Below are 20,185 nucleotides of genomic sequence, written 5' to 3'. Positions count from 1 at the left end.
CATACAGGAAAAAAAAAACCAAAACAAAACAAACCTTAAAGCTCTTCACAACTATGGATATAGAAATCATTTCTGAGGCACTGTAAAAATGACAAACATCTTTCTAGCTTAGGCTGTAAACATCACAACAAAGATTTACAATTAAATGTTTAAATACATATTCACACATTCATGTCCAATTTTAACACTAGAATGGGGCGTCATGTGCTAGAAGAAAGAAAGAAAGAGACTGCAGGTATTTCCAGTTTTACCCCTCTGCGCTCTGGCTGGCTAAGCAAAATCAAACAAGCAATTTATCTGACCACAGTCAAACTAGAGGATCCCGTGTTAATACTGGCTGGCTGCAAGTCAAAACTGTCACTGACATCAACAACATCAGGATTTTTATCTGGGATATAAAACACAATGTTTTGATATCATCTGTATTTTCCAGATGAATGCAACAGGGTTTTTTTAACCCATCATAAAATGCATTATAGTCTTATATAAGAATTATGTCATTTAACATTCAGTTTCACAAATTTTACTGAGAGATGAAGGTGATTTTTAATTTATTCTTTTTCTGTGGGTTTTTTTGGTTTGTTTTTGTGTTTTTTTTTTTTTTTTTTTAGAAGATAACCTTTGCACCTAAATCCTGTGCAACTCTGGTAAAAGGCCAGAACGCGTGGGATGATCTTAAAACCCACAACACAGGGTTTCATTTTGGTTTCTAGCAACATGCTTTGCATGCTGAACATTGCAGAGCAAAACTTGGTTAAAGCTCTTCTGGGAAAGCTTCAAACCCCCCTAACAGCTCCTCATTTGTTCAAAGGATCCCTAAACAGGGGAGGAGAGCAGCAACTATTGCCTTAGTTGGCTTGCAACTAAAAAATTTCCAAAAATACTTCAAGGGCAGAGGGATTTTGCTGTGTCCGTGTAGGAGGGGAGCAGCAGACGGCAGGGCTGCCTGCCTGACACGCCGCTCTGCAGGGCTTTGTGCTCTATTTAATCTAACACCACTCTAAAATCCACGTATTTCTGTACCTGATAATGTCCCGTTTCTAGTTTTCTGTGTTTATTTTGAGAGCATAACAGTTTATGTGTAGCTAATTTACTATCACATTGACTAAACATTTAATTAGCCAACCAGAGCACTCCCAACTCAAATAAAGGAAATTCCCATCCAAAAAAAAATTAAATTAATAAATTATTTTCAGATACTTCAGCAATGTCCTTCGCTTTTGCTGACTTTCTGATATATTTTTTTTCTTAAAGTTCATAAAATAACACTCTTAGACTTATCATGGTCATGTAGAAAATAACAACGATGAAAAACTACCAAAGGATTATATGGTATCATACAGAAGAATGTTTCCAAGCGTCAAGTGGTGGTGACAACTGGTCCTTCCAAATGCATGAAGCCTGGTCCATCTCTGGATACCAACGTCGGCATCCAGGTAGTCAGTAAGCTCCTTGAAAACGGTTTTCTATTTCAGAGGCAGAAATAGCTTTTTTTAGGCGGTGGTAGACTGAAGTAAGGTAGAGAGACGTGATCCAACCCGTTCCATCTCATCCATGACAGAGGCAAACACAAAAGTTTGAGGTTAGTAGCAGCAAGTTGTTAGCGTTCGCTAACAGATCGTGTGGTCCTTCTCCCCACATCCCTTCTGTGGTGAAGTGGTTCACATAAATAGCCCAACGGTTAGACTGCTGATACTTGTTCATCTTCTGCAAAACAGAAGAAAAAAAGCAAATTATTCCACCGGTCCCCTGCCTCGGACGCCCCCAGTTATGTGATTACAGTGGTTCTGTGAAGACTTCACTACATCAGCGTGATGTTTTCACTGTCTTAATGATTGACCACAACACAGTCGGCATCACCATTTAACAAATCCTCAAGTAGTCTGAGGTATTACATCATACAATAAAGATGTATTTATTGAAAAACAGAAAATCCCAGATCCTCCAACAATTCTTAGCATGCAGCTCCCAATATCCCAACAGCCACTGATTTAGGAGAAAAGCCAGTAAATTACTGTCCAACATGCAGTGAGCGTTGTAGCCCAAGTAAAATTAACCAGGCACTTTAAAAACAGTAAAATAGGTGTATCTAAAAGCGTATGGTTAAATTTAGTTTAGAAAAATTCAGATTAAAATGTTTGAAGCAATTACTTCCTTATTTTTACATCAAAAACATTTAATATCACAACTGAGTTAATGCTGGGCAACTTTACGTTTTACCCTAAGTTTGAATTGCAGTACTAATATATATGTTAAAGACTGTTTACATATTTTAAAGGGCCAAGATAGGATCATTTTGCATCAGAAATTGTTTTAATCTAAATCCATGCTCATTCTAAGGCAGATTGAAATTGAAGGAAACGACCACAACATTCTAATAAAAAACCCCCGAGTTCAACAGCAAAGGGTACAGAGAGAGCACATCAGTGCATCGGTATTGGAAGTAAATCAGCAGATAAACAATTAAGTTGAAATTCCCCTAACCTGAAGTTAGCTTTGACACAATATAAGAGCAGTCTTTTTCAGACAAATCTCTTGCATTTTGGTCAGCAGAAACATGCCGTGCTCGGCAGCGTTGGCTGTTGCTTCAAACAAGATCGTGAAGAATTTAACTGGAAGAGACACTGTCAGGCCAAGTTGGGCTGAGAAGTCAGGTTTCATTAAATGCACTTTTCAGAAGAACAGAAGTTCACTGTTATTTTGTTCATTTTTAAACCCAGTCTCCAGAAATCTCTGTTGAGGAATAAGGCAGCTCGATGCTAGCACATGAGAATACAAACATGAAACAAGTAAAGAGTTGTACAACACCCCACCAAATCCAAATTCAAAATACTTGTTTCAGGTCATGATCCTGATGCCATCCTACAACAGCAGGACATCGGCTGATCAGCCCAGAGAGGCTGGACTTTTTCTGCATGTAATTTATAGCCTGACAGTGTCCCTTCAAGTCATCATCGCCACTGAGAGGGGACGGGTTTTAAAGAACAAAAATAGTATCTACATGCTCTTAAGTGTCTCAGTTGTGCTTTGGGAGATTTTTTTAATATATTTATTTATATATAATTTAAAGTCTGTTTGGTGTCAACATGCTTTTTCTAAAGGGAATGCATTCTTTTTTTGGTTTTTTAAGTGTATATACATGCATACACAGATGCATGTGTATACAGCCATACAAACGTATTTGTATATTTAGAGATTAATCAAGTTTTAATCTCCAAGAATGACCAAGAGAAAGCCCAGAACATCGTTGTGAAGTAAACACTGCACAGACCAGATTCACACAGCAGTTCACTTAACATCTACCGAGTCAGGTGTTGCACATACCATCCTCTTCACTATCTGCGTCAGTCATATCTGCTAGTTTGGGGTTGGACGGCTGCCGACTATGCCACTGAGGCATCTTCGATGAAATACAGGCCACCGGTTCACTACCGAGAGCAGCTGATGAAAGTCTAGAGAGGTCACTGGGCAGCATCTTTGACCTCTGCACTGCCACACTATAGTCTGGAGGTTTTAGGTGTGGGTGGTGGGGCGATCCTTCCTTTATGTCCGCTAAAGAAATCCCCATATATCCCGGAGGGGTGGGCGGTGGCTCCCTATACCTATCGTCCTTCTTAGGTGAGGTGACACAGTACACTGGCACAAGAAATAAGCAATGGAAATGTTAAAGAAGAAAACAAAGGAAACAAAACATTAAAAAATCATGAAATGTTACAATGGCAAAACAGAAACTGATAACAAAATGCAAATGCAGAAACACCGGTTATAACGACAGCAGCAGATATTTATGCTTTCATTTATGTTTTCTATTTATTTTAAGAACTCAGAGCAGCAAGAGAACCCATGAACTCATTAGGCAAGATGCCAGTCGAGTGGAAATAGGACCATAACCTTCTCTACGCTCAGCCTGCAATCACAGCGCTCACTGCGCTCCCTACTCCTGCGGCACCGCTCCGCTGCGGGATGCGAAGGAGCTCTACGGTACGGACGGAGAGCCAGCACGGCAACGCTGCCGGCCGAGTTTGCTCCCACTCTCTGTTACAGGCTGGGAAATCGAAACAAAAGAAATTAAGGCAAGTAGCCCAAAGTTACTTTTTTGCACAGCGTGCTAGAGACCGATAGCAAGAACTGTTGGTTGACTTCAACAATATCCGCTTCATCACCCTGCGGTGGCTTAACAGAAATTCATTATCATAAAATATCACTGTATCAATTCATATGCAGTAAGACATTAAACCATCCCATCAGCTATGCTACAGGAAGGAAAAAACCCTAGTATCACGTTAAACTGCTCCTATGAAGCAAACTGCATAGAGAGCCTGCATTCATTATTTTGCATTTTCTAACAGTAACCAATGGCTTATCACGTCCACAGTTTCCTTTCCCCTTCATCAGCTTAGGTCACACAGGCTCTCAACCCAAAACTTAACTTTTCTTCAGTTCCCTCCCACCCTCCCCCAGGTCTGGGGCTCATGTGCATGTTAAATTGGGCTTTTTCCATGTACGTGTTCCAACAGGAGAATTTCAAAGCTAGGGTATTTTTTTTTGATCTATTAGTTGAGTGAATTTGCATTCTTCTTGCACATACATTTTAAATGGCATGTTCATTAGTTTCATTTATTTCCCACAACTGTAATATGTTCTTATCTCACAAGAATGTGAAAGGGTGAAAATAAAGGAGTATTTCTTATTGTGCTGTGGACCTGTGAGATTCTAGGTGTTGGTATTCAGGAATGAGAGCTGGTTCATACCCGACGGCCTCGGTTTATGCTTGGGCTTATAGGAAAATAAAGAAAACTGAATTCACGCAGTCTGAGTTTTAACAGATACAGGTGGGTAGAGGCAGAGTTTATACCGCTGATTTATAGGAATCATTTTCATTTAACTGGGCCCCTATGAGAAGGCAGGGGAAGCGAAGGAGGCTTTTTTCTCCCTGCAGGGATGGGGAAGGGCTGGGGCCTCCGAGCAAACCCGCACCTTCAGTCTTCGTTGGTTCTGCAGGAGGACTGCCGGGGGTGGGTGTATTCTCCTTTGAAGGGGAGAGCTTCAGGCTTCCTAGAGCTAGTATCTAACATACTGTAATAACAAAAGTAGGAATAATGTGCCCTTTTGTAAAGTTCCAATTTGTAATATTTAAAAAATCCTATCAAAACATTCTAAGAGTATTTAATGTCCACAGCATTAAGTGTCCGTCCACCCACCCAGAGTCTCAGGAGGTTACGAAACCCTTTCCCAAGGAACCCTCTTTCCCAAGCAGCTGATTACTCAAATATTCACTTTGTAAAGAAAATAGGGTGAAACTCCACACAGTGGTTAAGGGAAACATAGCTAAAAGGCAGAAATACAAATTTTGATGTCTACTATAGGTAAAAGTAATGGAAAAGCTTTTCCTGTCGGATGTACAGCAATGGCACATCACCATTCCACACCTTCTCTGCTGGTAAAGCAAAGGTTGCAGCAAGAAACGCTGGATGTTGCAGAGGGTAGACACGCACGTGAAGTTAGGAAGCCATGGCATGGATTCTGCCAAGACCACATTCTGCCATTAGTATGCGGGCAGTGCCTTGCCAGCTCCGTTTTAAAGGTTTCAGGCAAGAAAGCTTGTGCCAGTCCTTTTGGAGCGCTATTCAACGCCAACACTCGCTAAGCAAACGAACTGAAGATTCTTGTTTTGTTTACAATATTCTGAAACCATGCAGTCGTTACAGACTCTGGCAACAAGCTGTTTGTAGAGAATAAGCAAATGGTGAAATTAAGTGAAAATATCTTTGACATATTGTATGATGGTGAACAGTTACCAGATTTGCATTTGCAAACCAGAAATTACATCTACCTATATCAGACCTTTGCTTAAGTAGACACGTGCATGCTCTGCTGAAGCACGTTGCTGTTTCTTACCAGTGACTGCACAGAGGAGGCAAGCTATATGGTGCAGTACGTAAACAGAATTCGAAAGAAGGGGAAGAGCTGTGAGCAAAGACAGCACGTACTGAACAGCTAACACGCCGTCTCCTAAAACAGCTCAGAGGCCCATGAGCAGCTCTGAAAGGCTACAAGGGCAGAGCACATGCTCAGGAGTGAGCTGTGAGCCACTCTTCTGCAAGGCTCCACCATGCTGCCTTTCTTCTACAAAGCCACGGAGGAGGAACGCAATCCAAGACCTCCACCCTACGTGTGATGTTTATTCAGGCAATTACCTTTGATAACATAAACCCCTCTAGCAATCTAGTCAGTAATTAAATTGCATTTCAGCTGCACCCTTGACATACAGTCTAGAAAGCTTTGCATTCCATGTTTTATCTTGTTCTTAACCCAGTTCCTTTAGTTTTGGCTGCTAAACTCACTAGGACAGGGAAAGAACATCTTGCTTGGTAAAACTATGCACCTTTGAAAAACATTTTAAAAGGTTTTTTTCTCCTTTCATACGTAGCCAAAATGCAGCTGTATAACCAAATAAATGGCAGTTTAACACAGCAAAGATAGGAAGGGAATCTGCTTTGCCTTTGCATTTCCAGAGACCAAAGCCATGTGGATGAAAGGTGCCCCAGCTCCAAGGAGGTGGGAGAGCTCCATACCACTCAGCTGTCACGCTCTTCCCTCTCAGGTTTGTGGAAAGTCTGTCTTATATAGTCTTCAAGAAGCCATGCTCATAGCTCCTTGCCAGGGGAATGTCTACAGGGATGTTTGCAAAATCATCCAAAAAATAAAAGGTCACACTACCCAGAGGAACTGCCTGACATTTCCATGAAGACAGTTCTCCTGCAGACTCATACAGTGACTGGGAAGTGGGCTGGGTTTTTATTTCAATTTTCCTAGTGCAAAAGAAAGTGGCTTGAGAACACGCTGTCTGTGTAGTGTTCTGATTAAAACCACATGTAAAGCTGAATTTAACATGCCTTCCAGCCCCCAGACCTGCTGATGTCATTTCTTAACAACTTAATATCAAAATGAAAAACAGATGTAGAAGCTTCCATAAGCTGTTGGCTTGACTTACCTATCAGGCCTTTTTCTGTACTCGAAGTAACAGTTTTGTAAGTTGTATCAGCGCCTGGTTTAGAGTCCAAAACCTCCGTCTGCTCTGCTGTAGAGTTCTCCAGCCCCCTCCGCTTAATCGTCCCATAGTTTGTTTCGTAGGTGTCTGACAGCGAGCTGGAGGAGGCCCAGCTCTGCCGAGACTGATCGAGCTCCACGCTGGCTTTCGACTGTCTGTTGGTTTTGGAAAAGGCTTCAGAATACAAATAAGCCTCCTCAGAGTAACAGTTTGTGGGATCGACTTCAGCTATAGGTCCGTCCAGCTGGGTGTGACGGTAAGAATTGAAGAGATCCCAGCTCTTCTGGTTTGGGATGTTCTGGAAGTTGTCATGAGAACTACTTGAGCATGAAGTCCAGCTTCCCCGGCCGCTATCTGCTGCCTCTACGGTGATATGTTCGTGGGAGATCTCCTCATTGCTCATGGAGGACGTGAAAGCCATCCCTCTGATGAGAGCAGGTCTAGTGATTGACCAGCTACGTTTGAAACAACAGAAAGCAGAAAAATCAAACCTCATAAGCTTTTAAAATAAGAGTGACATACTCAGAGACAATTACCTGTTTTTAAAAGGCAAGTAATCTCTAGTTTTCAAACAGGGACACAGCAAGGTCAAGGCACTCGGGAGCACTCATGAGAGACACCGTTATTCCCGACTCATTACTGCACGTGGCAGCTGGGCAGTTATTCCCAAGGGAATAACAAGTCTGCAGCAGGCATTTGACCCCAGATCCATAAAAACCTGGTCCACAGAAGCTTTCCTCTATCAACCACAGCAAGACAGTGCACGACGGAAAGCAGAGGAGTAACTACCTCTCGGTTTCAGGCTACTACCACTTTTTTCTTTGCATTTATAAACTAAAACCAAAATAAATATTTAGAATAAAAAACAATCCCTTCAGTGGCAGCAACATGAAGTTGTTTAGACAGAGTGGAAGTAGTTATGTTTCAAGAACATTTAGAAATATTGGGCATAAATAACATTTGTGGAAACGATCTGGCGTGACAGATTCTGAAACCCAAGCACAAAATTTCTTGTTTAAAGAAATGGCTGCTAAAAGCTCCAATCACTGTCAATACATAATTAAGGGAAAAAAAATAAAGCTAGGTTTGCATGAATTTAGAATACATGAAGTTACAATTGCTAGACGTTATTCAAGTCTCTTAAGCATTTCTGGTTATGTTAACAAATGCACGGACAACACAACATTAAAATTCAACGCTATCCCTCAGCAGTTTACTGACACGTTGCAAAATCGAGGAACATTTCTTAGATATGTACAAACAATTTTTTTCCTTGCTTTTCTAAGCTCTAGCATAAAAACTGCTTTCTTCCCTCCACACCCTACTGAAACTAAGGCATAAAGGAACAACCATAAACAATCTGCTTTTAATTCACAAAGAGAATAATGAGTTTAGACAGCAGCAGTGTCATCGTTGCAATTTGCAGTACTTCAGCCACCACTGCAGGTGGTTTTTCACAGCCAGTACCAAAGGTAACCCACCGTAACCTGGGCCGACGGGGCATTTCGCTCGGTGCGCTGAGACTGTTCTGACTACACATGTTCTCAGCATGTGCTATGCCTTTTAGAAAAGGGAATTATTTTGGTTTATGAAGCACACCTTTAAATTCCTGGTTTAGCACAAAGAAATTAGTGATTCGGTTTATTTCAGAAGAGCTGCAGCGCTTTAGCAAAGCATACACTACAAAGCTTTTTTTACAGGGGAGAGAACACCACCAAATTAAAATCAATTATACAGAAACAACATAGATCTCTTTATAGAGTTCAACCATTAAAAAAATTATATTGCTTTAGAGATGTGCTGTAAAGATTGTAAATGTAAGGAGAATCTCTCCTTGACTTGAATCCACAACATCTGAGGACAGAAGATGCTATCCCAAGAAGATTCCCATGTATTAAGTCTTATGGATCAAGGCTTAACATCTAGTAAGACAAAACCAAAAACTTCCAGTTCCACGTGTCATCTCAGGACAAGTTCTCATTGTGCTAAAGCAAAAAAAGTCTCTTGTGTGGAAACTCTGAGGAAGACAGTGGCAGAACGCTTCTAGTCAGCCTAAGCAACAAATTATAATAATAAAAATCCTTAAAAATGACATCAGTATATGTTAAGTGACTGGCACTGCTGACTCAGAGAGACTTGATAATATCCTGTTCTGCTGTCTCTCACGACTGTGCTAATTTGTTAAGTATCATCCTAGCTTTTAACACATTCGCAGTCTCTTGCAAGAGACGTCCATCTGAACCCCACCCCTGGGAACAAGCTGTTGTATACCCAAGTAATACTCTTAAGTTTCTTGGGAAAACAGGCTCTTCCCACACAGAGCAGCCCGTACTCCGGCCTCTAGCAAGAGCTTAATAACCACAGTAGAGTTCGTAACTGTGTCCTGACCAAAGCTTCGGTACCCCTTCGGACGCAGGACACCAAGCCCAACCAAAACCAGTTGCATCTTACCCTGGGCACGGCTGGCCGTAGTCAGCCAGCGGCTGAGGATGCTCTTTTCTCTCTGCTCCCCCCGAATCCACCACAATGAGAGACTGCGACAAACTCCTCTCGTCCTGCAGCGCTGCCGACATCGAGTCCACTGAGCAGTTGCTCACAATGCTGGACCGGGATGAAATCTCACTGTGACTGGAGTCCGAGAAGTTATCGGATTTAGTGGAAGGTATGAGGGCGTAGCCTGAAGGAGAGGAGAGGAGAACAGCTTGGTCAAAGAGCAATGTGAGTTTACTAGGTACAACAACAAAGGATTGACACACGGGTTTCAGCAAGGATATTTAAAAGAGAAACTAATCAAACCCTGTTTGCATACAATTGGTCCACTGAAGTTTTTAGGGTACTAAAGCTTTTAGCAACTATCAGTATCTAGCACTGTAATTTATTAATGCAAGTCTTCTGACACCAATAACCTACCTGCAACTCCACCTCTCTCCAGACCAGAAGGTTAAACCTACATAACCAGGATCAACAGCTGCAGCATGAATAGTGGGGGGCAGGTCAGGTCTTTCTGCAAGCGCTGAGTCCTCTAGTACAAATGCAGTGCGTTTCCCACTATCCATCTGCCCTACTGGTGTGTGAGACTCAAGAAAGATTTTGGCAGTGGATGAAGAGATGCTGACTAACGTAAAAGCCAGCTATTAGCACTCAGGGATAAGCCATATGGTCCCTTTCAATTTTATTGTCTGTTCCAAAATTAACAGGGAGGGAAGCAAAAGTGGGAAATACAACTTTTGGCAGGAGCTGGACCAGACGCCCGTGCTGCTCCTGCAGAAGGGAAACAGCTGAAGACCTCACCAGTTTCAGAGCAAAATATATAATGTGTTTTTTCTGCTTGACTTACCCTTACCCTCAAATAACCTCTTTCAGACACCAATAACATATAGCCCCATATATCCAACACCTCCTCTTCCTAGTGCCTGCAGTGAACATAAAAGAGACCACTATACTGGGGACTTCTATGGGCTCTGGCTACGCATATCCTGTAGACACTTCGGCTGGCATAGCTAAAGTGAGTCCAGATGGGATACCTGTCCCCACGCTGCATCAGACAAAGCCTTCGTGTGGACAACTTGCCTAAATCATTTATTTTGGTGACCTTAGAGAATCATGGAAAGAACTGAAATGAAATGAACTTGGCAAAGAGCATCTGGGCTGGTCTGAGGGAAACTACACTCAGGTCCTTCAGGTTTAGTGACTGGTCTCCCTCCACACAATGCAACCTAAAAGTTGAACCATGTATCTAAGAGCATTGTCTGAATGCTTCTTGAACACCAACAGGCTTGGGGCCATGACCACATCCCTGGGGAGCTTGTTCCAGTGCTTGACCAGACCCTCAGTGCACAACTTTTGCCCTAATATCCAATCTGAACTTCCAGCTTTAAGGTGTTCCCAGGTGTCCTATCACCGCACACCAGAGAAGAGACCAGCACCTCCCTCTCTTCTCCCCATCGTGAGGGAGCTGTAGACAGCAATGAAGGCATCCTTCAGTCTGCTCTGCTCTAAGCTGAACAGACCAAGTGACCTCAGCTGCTCCTCACAAGTCATGCCGTCTAGTGCTCTCACCACATTTGTTGCCCTCGTTTTGATACATTCCAGTATTTTTATATCCTTCTTCTATTGTGGAGCCCATAACTGCACACAGCACTCAAGGTAAGGCTGCATTGATGCTGAATATAGCGGGGCAATCTCTTCTTTCAACTGGGTCACTACACATCCAGAATCACACCATCCCAGGTGCAGAATCTGGCATTTGTTCTTGTTATACTTCATAGAGTTGGTGACTCTCATCTATCAAGACCTCTCTGTAAGGCCTCTCTACCCTGGGAGGAATCAACAGCTCCTCCTAATTTAGCACTGCTGGCAAACTTCCTTCTGTACACTCAACTCCCTGTGTACAGGTCATCAATAAAAACACTGGAGAGCACTGGCCCTAAAATTGAGTCCTGGGGAGCACCACTGGTGACTGGGACTGACCGTTCACCCATAGTATTGCGTACATGCTGGACGTTTTGTCCAGAAGGATACTCTAAGAGACACCATCAAAAGCTTTGCTAAAATCCCAAACACCCACATCTGCTGCCTTCCCTTTGCCTTCGAGGTGGGTAGTCTTGTCTTAAAAGGATGTTAAGTTAGTAAGGCATGACCTTCCCTTCGTGAACCCATGTTGGCTTTGACTCACGATCACATTGTCTTTCAAGCATTTTTCAGCAACTCCTAGAATAATCTTCTCCATCATTTTACCTGGCACTGAAGTGAGACTGACAGCCTTATAATTACCAGGGTCTTCATTCTTGCCTTCCTTGAAAATTGGAATAACATTTGCTAGCTTCCAGTTGACTGGGACCTTCTTGAGTCCCAAGATCGTTCATAAATAACTGAGGGATGTCTAACAATAACATCGGCTGACTCTTTCAGCACCCTGAGATGAATCCCATCAGGCCCCATAGACTTATGTGCCTTCAGTTGCAGCAGCAAATTTAGGATGTTCAGATTTCAAGGTCTCTGGTGTATTCGTCTCTAGATAAGCCCATGCACCATCTTATGGGCACACCAAAGTTCATTCTCTTGTGCTGTCAGGCAACAAAATCAGGAGGTGTCTGTTAAATCGGTTTAACCTAGTGGGTTTCTCTATAGCAAATCCATTTCATGTCAGGAAATACATCCCTGCCTTCACTAGGAGAAAACAGTCTATGATATGCCTTACATTTTGTGCATAAAATGACAACATTAGAACCTTTATTTGAAAACACTGGATCATCAACTGCTTCATGTATAGGTAAGTGAGCATCTGTAAATTAATCAAAGCATGGTCTTTCTTTACAGGAGACCATATTTTAATACATTGTTGACAGAGTCCTCAGATAAGCATTTTTTCCCAAATTCCTGCCAATCACTTGATTTCTCACTTCATTTCTACCTAGATGTGCCTTTAAGCTGGACTGCCACATATTTACATCAATTAGGTGAAAATGTGAAATGACTGGGCAATGTAAAAGCCATTCCAGTGATACACACAACTTAATACAGAAGATTAATGCCATTAAATCTGTAAAAAATACAGAGGTCATATAATATGACATCTGGAGCCAGTGGTATACATGCCACTGAGCATACAGCTCAGTTTGAGACATTTCACAGCTCAAGCTTGATTATTTGCTTTTAAAATCTTATAGCAATATAAGCATTAAATATCGATATTATCAAACTAAAGAACAGAACCTTAGGAATGAAAAAACTGTATTTAAGACCAGTATTTTTGAGATTAAATTTCAGTTTCCTTTCCTTTGACAATAATTAATATCTCATATTCGTCACTCTGTCTAATGGACTCCTTAAAATTAACACAACTATACTGCAGTAAGAAATATTCTCACAGTGCGTCTTAAAATTAAGATGCTCTTGGAGAACTTCAAAGATCCAAAGAACAAAAGGACCTCTCTTCATTAAAGAGATTAACACCACTGGAAGCTGTCATTAAATAACAGCACATGTATATACACAGACTAAACACAAGCCTTCACCGGTTAGCAGAAGAAGATGTGACCAATATACACCAGCGCTGGAAGTGAGCATTTGATTTACATCGTATAAAGGACTGTCTAGAGTCTAATTAAGAGAACATTGCAGAACTTACTGTTTTGTTGGCATTTGTGAAACACTAAGTAACAGAACTGTCACTGTACCTGTTCCTTGATTTTCTAAACTTCACATTATTGTCTTCACTGCACTGTAAGGGTGATAAGCTATAAATAACTGACACAAATATCTGGAAGGGAAGCACATTAAACAGCTTAAACATGTAAAGGAATAACGCTACAATAACTTTGACAAAATCAGTAGATCTGACACAAAGTGGACATCACAGTCTTTCTTCTAAAAATACATCATATAGTCTTCCTTCTCCTTCTAGACTTCATGCATAGGCAATAAGATGTCCACAGATTGCTGTTGCTATAGATACTTGCTGTACTCAGAGCATCACTGTCTTTCTCCTTTTGGTTTTCACTCCCTTCTGAGGCTTCAATGTGCTTTGCTTCCCTTTTAGCAGTAAAAGCTGTTCTTTCCCTGGAGAAGCTTCTTTCCCTAAGTCTTTTAAACCGAGATCCTTTTGTTTTCCTGTGCTCACGCTCAGCTTCTGCCTTTTTGCTCTCATCCTCTCTTTCTCCCTTTTCACTTATGCCAGAACTGTCTCTTGTTTTGCAAATCATCTGAATTTTCTTTTGTAAGTAAGCCCCACCTATTCCGTAGCTGCGCTGTCCACTGTTCTTGTTGCTGGTTTCACTGGCGAGTGATGAGGAAGAGCCAGAGAGATTCATCTGACTGCAGTTATCGGACCTTTGGATGTTACCAACTACAAGACAGTACACACAGACAGATCTTGATAAGTGATGAGATAAATAACAGCAAAAGTAACATCCTGATTTGAAAACCTTTTTTCTTCAATGCTATTTGCATATCACACGGATATAGCTCAAAAAAAAAATGAAATCTAAGATTAAGTGGAATGTGTTCATGCCTAAAATTATGTCTTTCAGCTGTCTGTGAAGCACCTAATTTTAGTTCAATGAGCTGTTAGCACTACACATACAACAGGGTACAGATCGCCTCAATCAAATTAGGTCAGCGCTAAAAATATGCTGAAAGCAAGTTGAATTAATGAAATAACCCCGAAGAAACAAAATGCTATTTTCAAAGAACCAGATGAAAGTTAACAAAAATAACATGTTTATAAGCGATGCTCAAAAATCTCAGTGGAGCTGGGTTTGGCAACCCAGGTAATTAAACACAGCATATGTATAAGAAGTTTAAGTAAAATAAGTGGCATTCTCCTAAAGGAAACAGTATCTTGTGAAGGCAGAAGTGGACAAACCAGCATGATCTCCCACTGGAAAGGGTGAGAAGATGCAGGAAGTCGCCATGCCATGCCAATCCAGTGCCTCTGCGCTGTCAGTGAGTCAAAAGCAGCACAGAGGGGAGGGAGAAACACCTTACACCGTCCGACACTGACCACACTGGCTGACTACAAAGTGGTGTTAAGAGATTTCAAATGAATTCCCATCCAAGGTTGACTAATGATGAAGTGATGCAGGTCTTTTAAGACGAAGACATCAAAAATAAAGGGATTCTCAGGGCATCATGATAGACAGGGGTGTATACAAAGCCCTGTGCACAAGAACAAAAAATATGAGTAGTGACTCAAGGACTTAGATGGATGCACTACTTTTGCAGCTATCAAAACCATCTGTTCTGGAGAACTATGACAACATTTTATCTCCAGCTCCATCTAATCACCTGACAGTCCAGCTACCTTGGGCAAAACATAAGATGTCTCAACAGCCGCAGTTTCTGTGCAAAACTTTTCTTCAAGAAATCCCCAGGTTTGTGAATCCCATTCATATAACCAGCCACCTAAATCGGAGCTGATAGACTGGCAGCCCGCAGCGCTTAAGAACTATTGGGAATCCTGTCAGAAGCACTTAAGCAGTTTTTAAAAGGGGGAACGATTGTTTTCTTAAACTGTAGGTGACTTTTAAGACCAAAACATACAAATACGTTGAAAAACTATGGCTATTCATAGAAAGACACGATTCTATTCTTGACATAAATATTCTAAACTACTATTTCTCTCACATGTCATTACCAACAAATATTCCTGCCACTGCTCACCCTGGTTTTAGTACACCACAGCCACGAGTTCCCGAGACGGATGCTGACACGCGCACTGTGAACATTCACGCAGCACACGTACCTTTGCGTGGAGAGCCCTGAGGAGAAGCAGGTGGGCTGGAGTGCAAAGAAGATGCCATGGACATGGTGTCATCTGTTTGTTTCTTACTACTTACTTCCTCAGACAAGCTTAATGACTTCTGTGGGGAGCCTGTACCTATGAACACAACGGATATGCATTTACTGCATTTTATTCTTCTTTCAAGTTGGTGATACCTGTTTAAACTATAAATAAGCACCATGTTGAAAAGAATCCCTGGAGTATTCAGCAAGGAGAGGGGCAGATGCTCAGATGGATTCTGCATGTGGAGGCAGTCTCCACTTCCAATTTAGATCAGATCAGCAGTGGCCACTGCTCCTGCTGGCTGCTCATCTGAAGTGTGTTGAAACACCCAGGTCGTAACTGGAACCATTGCAACAGATGATAGTCGTGGGCTTGGCAAAGCACTAAAAACTGTGTAACGTATAAAGCTTAGAGGAAACCCTTGCTCATGACACTTGGGACAGTGTTAAAGACAATTTGCGTCATAGCCAACAAGTCAGCTCAAGATGGTCACAATCAGGAGTTCTCAAATCAGCACCCACGGGCACTACACACAACTTAGCAAGTTTAGCAAAACCAGTGTACCACTGTACTTCGCAAATGGATGGGTTGGTGCTTCTTGTTCACTATTCGACCACCTTGCAGAGGACACAATGCTGAGGAGTTAATTTGTTAGATCAACACTGAACACTTAACACACGGGAATGAAGAAACACCTCTCAGCAAAGCTTCTAGAACATACCAAGCTGCACAGGCTTTTTAAGAGGCAACTTGACACAAATACTAACTGGGAGCACTATTTTATATGCTGCAAGATCCTGTTTTCTGAAGCTATTTTAATGGATATTGATGCTCGATGTATTACAGAATCATTTAATATCATTTACTGACTGCAACCAACTTCATTTAATAACCCACAATTGTAGTTTTCAAATGATACAACAGTTAGGCAAATAGGTCAAAAGCATATGTTATGGTAATAACATATGTTGCTCCATTTGACAATAATGTTGTTATAATGGCGTTCCAGAAGTTAAAATATTAAATGTCTGTGATTTGTTTCAACAATTTCACCTAAATATATTATAATTCATTTTGTCATGAAAAGAAACAAGCAATGTTGTTCTACCGTTTGTGCAAGATGCCTCTAGAATGCAGAAACACACAGTAAAAGACTTAATGCGCTACATCTGACCTATTCAAGAGAGAGATTAAGGTCACTTTAGTTAGAACATGTCCTTTAGTTCAAGGAAAAGGAAAAAAAAAGGAAGCGACAAAGCAAGAGCGTATTTGGAGACAGCACCTTACCATTAGCTGTTTTAAGACAAGTTAGCAAAGATCGTGCAAATGACCAAGTGAACGGCATGCTCTCTTAAAACACAGTAATATGCTTCAGCTATTTTAAAGTCAGTGAAGCACCTGCAGCACAATGGTATCTCAAAATAATCCACCCAGCTACAAACGGCTCCTCCCTCTTTCTTACTTCATCTATAAAACTCTCCAGGCAGATGAACTAAAGATACTCACTGAATGTGACATGATCCTTTGTCAGTCCCTTTTTCCTACTGGGGTATAAATTCACAGTTGGAACCTGAAGAACTTGACTCATCCTGTTTTGTTGATGCTGATGGGCTTTAGTGGTTTGGCCAATGGATCTCATGGGGACTGGAGACATTTCTGAGGATTTTGCTCCTCTTCTCTCGCTTAAATTCTTTGTCACTGTTATGGAAAAATTGCATATAAACATCTTGAGCTTTGAATTGCAGGATTATTACGGTCATTCTGAGTACAACCATCCAGACAAAGCAACCACGGTATGAAGCAGATAAAACATATTTGAAACCATTTCTGTTCCAAACACACCTATCTCGTTACACTGAAGAGGCTGTTACGTGAAATGGCATTAAAAAACCTAAATTCTTTAAAGGGTCATAGAAGTACTTCATCAAGAGACGAAACATGTAATTTATTTCTAACACAACTAAAGTCCGTATTCTAGATGTACGTACATAAGGTGCAAAAGCATAGCGGCATCTCCTTCAAACTTACGTAACGCTGCCGAAGGGAGAAGGATCAGTTGTTTTGCAATTGGCATCAAACCTTTCACTAGGTGGCACAATTGATTTACAACACAGGGCACTGAATCTGTTTCTACTTCAATCACACAGCAATTAATGAACTCTGAAGCTAAGGCCATCTGACTTCTCCTTAAATTCCCTTGGAAAAGTCTGGATTGCAGTATTACGACTGAGATAAGGGACTGGGGAGCCGTGCCTCCTACTTTTCTGGATACGTGCAAAACCCCTATCTGCACAAAACCAGTCTGTAAACCCCTGTACCAGGCTCCCTGATTCAAAGCTACCTGGTCGAAATTTAAGTGCGGGTAAACGTGCAGAGGAACTGCCCCAGGAGCAGTTCAGTGCTCCCGCTCCACTGGAACAAAAACCACAGGGGAGCTGACAATTCCTTCGTGCTCTGCATCGCTTCCCCATCCTTTCTGCTAGCTCTGCAAACTGGGAGTGTAATCTCAACCAGACCAATTACCTAATTATCTGTGGGGTTTTTTGGGGGGTGGTGTGTGTGTGTGTTCCAGTTTTTAAAAATAGCTACTTTAATAATATGCCACTCTATTATATATTTATTAGTATATCCACCTAAGCTTCATTTTCTTTTATTGAAGTTTAAGAAAAAAAGGACTTGATTTAACACATGGAGTAAAGCAGTCAGTATATATTCCCTATTTTTACTTCCAAATATCTACGGCTAGCACTGTGCAAACAAGAATTTAAATTATTTAAAACAATTGAAAAACAACCTCATAATATTTATGTTTGTCTTTTGGGCATGGTATGGCCACCCATTATCTTTGCACATAAATCATCTATCAAGAGTTCTTCCTGACATGCTTTCATTTGTTGTTTCAGCAGGGAAACAAAGCAAAAAAACCACAATGGTGTTACCTCGAAGTAGAAACATTCTGTGCTATTACGTATCTGGCTGAACACAGCACAAGCAGAACACCTCTACTAGCAACGTACGCCGCCGTGTGTATTTCTGTTCAGAGATATCGGTGGTTTCTGGCGACATCAGGCACAAGGCCAGTGTGAATACACAGGATCTAACATTTTTAAAAAGGGAGTCAAGTATGGCCTTATCCAGGATTCCTACTCCAGTGCTATTTAAAAGGAAATGTTAAAAAAATTTGCATAGGAAGGCACCTGACGAAATAACAAGGCTTTGCTGTCTTAATACTGAATAATGGAAAGGGCTTAAAGTTTTATCTTCAAGATGCCATCCCCAAGTCATGCTTTTAACTTACCTCAGAGACAAAATGGTATTTGAGGACCAAAAAAAGTCTTAAAATGCTGCATTTGGACAACAGACAAGCATGCACCGTTATTTTGATTAGCAAGGTTGCTACTCTTCCAGTTTGAAACAAGCCTACCTTTCAAGCAAGTGAAAATTTCTAAGGATCAAAATAAAACACAATTACCATTTCTCATTTTTAAATAAGAATTTACTGAACTGTGTAAGACAGCAGGTCAGGTAACAGTTTGTTTAGTTAGACAGCTGCACAGGAGTTCAAATTATGAAAACTGTCCTGCTGTAGCCCTCAATTTTTGACTGTCAAGCCATGTCAATCCCATCAGTCAATATTGACCTAACTTCTCCTTCTCAACAATCTTCGTTTATTCTAAGCTGTAATCCATTGCAGTTTCTATATTGATTTTGTCTCTTTTCATTTTCTTGCTGTTCGTATGGTAAACGTTACTTTTATCCTTCCTAATTCTGTACAAGGACAGCAGGGCAAGAATAGAGCTAATGTACTATTGAATTTCCTTCCAGACTGATGAAAAGACACACAGTTTAAGAACTATAGGTCAAACTAGAAAACACCACTGAAGTTTTCTGAGCTCAACCAAGATCAGAAGGTAAATGCTGGCTTGCTGAAACTGTCAGCACATGACTTGACAAACAAGCACTCTATTTTTTATTGAAGGGAGAAGAGAACGATCTTAAATGAGTATTTCCAGGGAAGGAACAAGAGTTTTATAAGTTTTATAGATCATGCCACCGTTCTAGATCACGGTACTTACGTGTGCTATAGGCAGGCTCACACTGAAGTGACAGTATTTGGATTTTTTCTTCGTCTGTCTCTACATTCAGGTTGGACAAGTACTGCTTCACTTTCCTCGCCATCTGGGCATCCTCGTACAGCTTCTTGGCATTCAGAAGTGAGCTGCGTCGGGCACGTTTTTTGTGAGCTCCTCCCTGTACATCCAGCATGTTCGAGTTTGTGCTGCCCTGGCTCAGAGATCTATAAAAGAAAAGAGCAAAGTAGTAAATTTTTAGTTCTCAACAGCAACAAGGAGCTACAGTAGCACACGCCAAAGCAGATTAATACCAATAATCTTCAGTTAGGGCTAGTGCATGCTGATGCAAATGAGTTAAAAGATGAACAGCATTAAAACAACACTTGTCTTAAAATATTCTGGTAGATTGATAGCAGCAATTTGAGTCTAGAAACGGATTGCGTACAAAAGTGCGGAAGTAGCAAGAATGAGGCGCAACACTGCGTAAAGTACCCATTTAGCTCTGCTAATGGATCGCAGTCTTGTTCCGCAAAACCCACGCTATTCCAGCTGTGGATTGTAAGAGCGGACCAACTTCATCACTTTGTTTGTTTAAGGCATTTGGTACAAAAGGCACTGTTTGCATCAGGCTTACAACAGACACTTCCTGCAATTCAGCTGAGTACAGAAGTGAGCGACTACTGTAATCCTCTTAGAAAACTGAGCTTCTGACAAGGTTTAAAGGGGGGAAATTATGTTAAATATGCAAGTACATTATATTACGCACTTAACTTC

General features: G+C 41.2%; 1 protein-coding gene across 7 annotated transcripts in view; it reads right to left on the bottom strand.

Annotated features, from left to right (window-relative positions):
- Nucleotides 1-582: 582 nt before the first annotated feature.
- RAPGEF6 (Rap guanine nucleotide exchange factor 6) overlaps nt 583-20,185 on the bottom strand; it is a 130,887-nt gene continuing 111,284 nt past the window's right edge. For 5 of the 7 annotated variants that reach the window (XM_054841971.1, XM_054841973.1, XM_054841972.1 and 2 more), the window contains 8 exons: nt 19,415-19,635; nt 16,845-17,036; nt 15,297-15,431; nt 13,785-13,898; nt 9,503-9,728; nt 6,995-7,506; nt 3,325-3,636; nt 583-1,707 (listed from right to left, as the gene is read on the bottom strand). In XM_054841971.1, the coding sequence (XP_054697946.1) occupies nt 1,682-1,707; nt 3,325-3,636; nt 6,995-7,506; nt 9,503-9,728; nt 13,785-13,898; nt 15,297-15,431; nt 16,845-17,036; nt 19,415-19,635 (1,738 nt within the window). In that variant the 3' untranslated portion in view covers nt 583-1,681. The remainder of the gene's footprint in view (nt 1,708-3,324; nt 3,637-6,994; nt 7,507-9,502; nt 9,729-13,784; nt 13,899-15,296; nt 15,432-16,844; nt 17,037-19,414; nt 19,636-20,185) is intronic. The other 2 variants (XM_054841975.1, XM_054841978.1) reach the window with 1 other exon arrangement.

This window comes from Grus americana, chromosome 14, assembly GCF_028858705.1.
Source record: "Grus americana isolate bGruAme1 chromosome 14, bGruAme1.mat, whole genome shotgun sequence".
Classification (NCBI taxonomy): domain Eukaryota; kingdom Metazoa; phylum Chordata; class Aves; order Gruiformes; family Gruidae; genus Grus; species Grus americana.
This window is presented reverse-complemented; position numbering and strand designations above follow the sequence as displayed.